General features: G+C 34.8%; 1 protein-coding gene across 1 annotated transcript; it reads right to left on the bottom strand.

Annotated features, from left to right (window-relative positions):
• Positions 1-3565: 3565 nt before the first annotated feature.
• On the bottom strand, positions 3566-5938 carry LOC145167827 (voltage-dependent chloride channel 1, chloroplastic-like). Its single transcript, XM_079087079.1, has 4 exons — positions 5175-5938; positions 4879-5046; positions 4597-4803; positions 3566-4167 (listed from the first exon to the last, which is right to left on the bottom strand). The coding sequence occupies exons 1-4, from the start codon at positions 5847-5849 to the stop codon at positions 3949-3951; spliced, it is 1269 nt and encodes a 422-aa protein (XP_078943205.1). The 5' UTR covers positions 5850-5938; the 3' UTR covers positions 3566-3948.
• Positions 5939-6163: the final 225 nt, after the last annotated feature.

The raw sequence follows: 6163 nt of genomic DNA, 5'->3' as shown, positions 1-6163 counted from the left end.
ATGAAGATGGACTCGACGAGTTGTTCATACAACTCGGCGAGTCACAGACTAGACACGTTCATATGATAAAGATAAACTCGACGAGTTCAGGAGGAACTCGGCGAGTCAGATGAGGATTGTCCCGATGAAATGATTGAAGGAGAACTCGTCGAGTTCTTGCTAAACTCGACGAGTAGAGTCGGGTTGGGGCGGATAAAAGAATAGGGACTCGGCGAGTTGTCGGGCCAACTCGGCGAGTCATGTCAACTGGAATGTTGACTTTGACCAGAATATTGATATTGACCAAGGGTGAGATGGTCATTTCACCCTGAGATTAGTTATCAGTTTTTGACTATGTGTCATTGTGGGAATTATAGCCGGAGAGTCGCCGGAGCAGCAGCCAGATAATTCTCACTCAGGGTTTCAGCAGCCAGACACACGAGGTGAGTGTCCCTTCAGTAGGAACGGGTCTAAGGCACCAAGGCCGACCCGCGGTATGAGTTTATTATTAGTCGAGTGTGGGCTAGGCCCGTATCTGTTAGTTAGTTAAGTGTGGGCGGGGCCTGTATCTCCTAGTAGTTTGATTGCAATATGATTCATGATTGAATGATAGATTCAGTATACTTGTTTCTGTGTGATACTTGTATGTCAGTATAGTAGCTGAGTGTGGGCGGGGCCCGTATCTCATAATAGTTGAGTGTGGGCGGGGCCCGTATCTCGAGTGGCTGAGTGTGGGCGGGGCCCGTATCTCAAGGATAGCAGAGTGTGGGCGGGGCCCGTATCTCCTAGTTGCATGTTATATGTGTATGGTATGTGGTAGTTTGGGGGAGCTCACTAAGCTTCGTGCTTACGGTTTTCAGTTTTGGTTTCAGGTACTTCCACTAGCAAAGGGAAGGGCTCGGGATGATCGCATGGCACACACCACCGTCTTCAGCTTGAGAGTTTTACTCTGATATTTTTGTATGACATATATATATATATATATATATATATATATATATATATATATATATATATATATATATATATATATATATGGGACCGATCTTATGATATGTTATGATACGTGACCCACGATTTTACTTATGATACTGAATGGTTTATGATTTTTATTATAATTGAAAAATGAAATTTTTGGGCCGTATTTTTTTTTGGGATGTTACATTATATTTTATAAATCGTTACAAGTGACAAATAATAAATTAAGATCGAAACGTTTAGTATTTACATAAAAAAAAATCCCATCTCTAATATATATGTAACTTACACCTTCATATTGTTAGCGAAAATTTACGTTTATGATGATCCATTTCACGAAAAAAAAATCTATAAAAGAATTTCCCAAATAAGTAGGTATTTGTAATAAATGGCTCTACCTTTTTCGTAGCTGTAACATTATATTAGTAACTCAATTTCCAAAATAAATAGGTATTTGTAATAAATTATTTTTTCGATTAGGACACCTTAAAAAAATTAAAAAAAATATATAAAAAAATACAAATCATAAAATTGAGCATAGTACTATATTGGAGAGAAAAAAATTGGAATTCTTTTTTTGGATCATTAAAATTGAAGCACGGATCATTTTTATGATCCATGATTCACTTTTTATGATTCATGATTCAATTTTAATGATCAAAAAGAAAAACTCCAATTTTTTTTCTCTCCTATATAGTATCATGCTTGATTATATGATTTGTATTTTTTTTAGATTTTTTTAAGGTATCCTCACGAGTCCTCACCAAAAAAATAGTCATCACCGGAACCGGACTCATTTGTAATAAATGTTAAAAATGATTTTTTTGTAGTAAAACCCTACTAAGAACAATAAGTCAAATTACCCAAAAATATGGAATAAGGTGGGAAACTCACTTCATATCTCTCATCCATACAAAAGACATAAATGCTCTCCATCAATAGCACACATAACTAACATCAGAAAATAAATCATAATGTCCCTAATTTCACATTTTTATATGCAACCATTTTAGTATCTAAACTCTTATTTTACATCTTTACTACTAGCCATTTTGCAACGCCTTCACCAATTGGTCCCGCAGCTAACATTGGAAAGATAAACCACAATAAACATTATACAACTCCATTTCTTGTTTTAAAAAATGCGGTTTACACTAGATTATCCACCATACGACTAAGAGCTATCTACTAAAAGTACAACAATAAAAAGGTCATCATAGTTGCATAAAATTGTCTCCTTATGTTGTCCGTTTTCTTGTAAATGCAGGGTGGATAACATCTTGCTTGAAGAGTTGTAAATTGTCGATTCTAGACATACAATCTTTCATTCGCTTTAAGGGCATCATTGAGGAATTATCAGAAATCTTCTTTTTGATCTTTTCTATTTTTTCAATGTGAATTGGATCCTTTTCAACTAATATCTTATTATTACCCCTATCTTCTGAATCAATTGATGTTCTTCCATCTGTTAAAAGTTAGGGAACAAGTCGATGTTGATAACTTATGTGTTACCTAATTTTAGGTGCAGGGGTAAAAATGTAATTGGAGGTGAAAAGTAGGTTGTGTAAAATAAAAATGAATGATCAACATTTGTAACCATGGATACTTTGCTTTAGCTTTTAAAACAACCACCGTAGTTATAGGAAGGACTAAAATGAAAGAAATATCAATTTATTTTTGTTTATTTGTGTTATAGCATCCTATTTTTATTTCTCTTTATTAAAGCATCGATTTTTTTCTTATTAGGACATTGTATTTTGAAAATCTACTTATTATGATATTATATTTTGCAAGATCTACCCAATTAAGTAGGTGAAAATTGCTCTGTATTTAGATGATATTGTTATAATCGGGTAAATTTTTTGAAGTATGATGTTACTATAAATAAATCTATGAAGGTACTTTGCTATTACTTGTATTTAAGAGGTGTTTGGATTTCTTTTCAAAGCCAAAAGTCTTTTTTATAAAAGTTTTTTTCTTAAAAGTTCTTTTAAGGAGTAAAAGTTAAAAGTTGGTTTTAAAAAATGTTTGGATGAAATTTCTTGACTTTTGAATGGTTTTTACATTTTAAAAGGCCAAAAGTTACAAAAAGATACAATTTCATGACTTTTGAAAAGCCTTCTTTTTTTTCTTGATAAAAACTTATTTTCAAATGTTATTTTTTAATTCCCAAACATCTTTTGAATCTTTTAACTTTTTCAAAAAGCTAAAAGTTAAAAAGTTATTTTAAAAGCAATCCCAAACACCAATTAGTCTTTAAAGATTTTTCAAAGAATAGAGCTAGAATAGGAAGAAATTTTCAATCATCTGTTCAAACCCTAGATGAAATTAAAAACTGAAAATTGAAAATTTATCCACCAAACTCTTAGCAAACTAAGCAATTAATCATCCATGAAGAACACTAATTTAACAAGAAAATTAATCATCCTCAAATCAATAGATTCCCATCATAGAGACAATGATTTTTGTATGAGTTCAATATATAAGATAAAAAAGATAAATTTGTCTTTTTCATAAAATAGAGGGAGTGAAATTTAGATTGCTTGAACATGGATTCCAATAGAATTTCGACGGAATCCAAATCCATCAAATTTGCCAATCAAAAGCATTATCAAAGGAATATCATGTTCCATTCCATTCCAATTCCTTCACATTCCATGAGAATCCGCAAAACAAACACACCCTAAAAGTTAACAACCTTCATGGTTTCATTGACAAAAATACCAACTATATATACAACTACAAAAGGCCTTGATACAATTTAGAGTGGTGTTCATTTAAACCTCATTTCACTTTCATCATTTTCAACTTTTTCCATGTAGAAAAAAAAAATTTGAAAATGTATCCCACCCTCAAAGTTGCATTTGTTACACAGGACAGGACATGACAAGACTGTAAAGCTTTCTAGCGTTATTTTCATGACCTACTGAACACAGTCTCAGTCTCAGTCTCAGTCCAACGCATGTCAAACACTGTACAAGTCTGTCTGTCTTATTTTCTCGAGGAAGAAGTATTTGGTTGAGTATTCTGTTGAATTGGGTGGTGGCCATTTAGTGAAGAGTTCTTGGATGAATTAGCATCTTTTTTCAGTAAAAGAGATCCTTTAATCTTTTTCTCACTTTTCATTGCCTCCTGTACATGGTTGCAAACCCGATTGCAGAGCTCATCTAGAGCAAGCATCTGGAAGGGCTCTTCAATCAGAACTCCCACCTGCAAAATTTTAAAAAAATAAATAAATAAATGTAATGTTAGACTTTTGAGGTCAAAGGGAAATTATACAAATTTTCGGATATTTAATACATCCGCTCGATTTCTGTTCATAACTTTAATAAGTACATGAAACTGTATAATGAAAAGTGGAAATAAGGGACATGTTCGGATTATTATCAATGAAAGCCATAAAACTATTGCAAAACTTTGATTTAGGCAAATAGAAAAATATGACAGAATCGAAGGGCATTATGGTCATTTCACCATTCTTCAAGCATCATTTGGCCACATTTTACGGTCCTAACTTTTATAAATTTGCCCTTATTCTCCAGTATCTTTTAAGCATGGGATGATACTTAGATGAAAAAAAGAACAGGGCATTGGCCTCCATAGCCACACACACACAGAGGGAGAGAGAGGGAGAGGAACCTCTTCAATGCAGAATAAAGAAGCTGCACTGACAAATGTAGCAGGAACCACAATCCAGTTACAGTCATCCCAAAGTATGATGGGAAGGGTAAGATGCCATAACACAAGAAATCTTGAGGTCAAACGGGTATACGAAAGAGGAATAGGTATACCCATGATTTGTTCACAAACCCCAATACCTTCATGGAAACAAGAAACTTTCGATTCCTGCATTTTTTAAAGCACAAATTTTTACAGTTTGACTTTGAGATCATATCTATAAACTTTCAGACATAAAATTACCAGTAGAGTCCGCTTTGGTTCCTCCAAATCAAGTAGCTGCATGCTTTGAGAGATGAACTGGATGATGCAAAGTGGGCGATGATTTGAACTCACAACTATTGCTAGATCTTCATCATCAAGCAAGCCATGAAGGTCTCTTCCTATATCAGATTCGTAAATCAAATGGCACTGCATTCAAAGATTTATAAATAAACTAAAGAAAAGGTTTATACATCCTTCGAGAATGTAAGAAAGAATCGGCTGCAATTTCATAGCAATTTTGAAGTTAAGAAAGCATTGAGGCAGAATTTACAAACCTTAAGAGCAACTGGAAACGCCATAATATACTGCAAAAGTGCCGTCTTCAAAGAGGAATCCTTCTCCACGCTAACAATTACTTGCCTAGCGAAGTCATTTGTCCCTGAGATCACCTTACTCCAAGCCTTCCTCCCTTCCTCAAACCTCGAATACGAAGCTTCTGTTCTGAAAACTAACAAAAGCGCCAACGCCGGTGCAGTCAATTGGTACGGCAAAGAAGAAGCTCTAAGGACCGGAAAAATCTCCGGCAACAGATGCCAGAGAACCGCCGTGTTGTAACTCGCTACAACCGCCGCTACCGACGTAAACGCGATTACCGGCGGCACCAACGACAATATAACGCGAGAACTGAAACTGGAAAGCAAATGCCTAATATGCCTTAGAGAGCTTCTGTGTCGAACCCAGTCGTCGTGTTTGTAAAGCGGTTTACTCTGTTTCATACGCCTCTCTTTGATGCCATCAGCCCAATCGGGAATCGCTCGGAGAATTGAGATGAAGGTTATCGGTTTTTCTGGAGGACGAGGATTGGAGGTTTGTGAACAGAGGGTTTTGAAGGGTTTTAAAGGGAATTTTAAGGGTTTTGGAGGGGTAAACCTTGATGAAGAAAGCGATGATGACGATGATGACAATGAAGGAGATGAAAGCGTTTGAAACTGAGATTTGGGAGTAGTCATGGATCGAAATTAGTGTTAGGATTTGGGGGAATGGAAAGATCGAGGACATGTTTGGACTTTGCAGGGGAGTTTGAGAGAAGTGGAGTGGAGGGTGGTTAACAGCAGTTAGGTGGATATTCTTTTTCTAATATTTTATTGATTTATTAAAACAAAATACGGGAAACCAAAATTACACCGTTATAAGAAATTAAATTAATTCAATATCTATAAAATCTCTTCTCTATATTCTAACAAAATAATAATTTTATTCTTCTTTTAATATATGTCATACTATTACACCTTCTAATTAATGCGTATTTTATTTTTCTTTTGTC

This window comes from Lactuca virosa, chromosome 3, assembly GCF_052849685.1.
Source record: "Lactuca virosa cultivar CGN04683 chromosome 3, Lactuca_virosa_CGN04683_v6, whole genome shotgun sequence".
NCBI lineage: Eukaryota > Viridiplantae > Streptophyta > Magnoliopsida > Asterales > Asteraceae > Lactuca > Lactuca virosa.
Note: the sequence above shows the minus strand (reverse complement) of the source record. Positions and strands in the feature narration are given on the sequence as shown.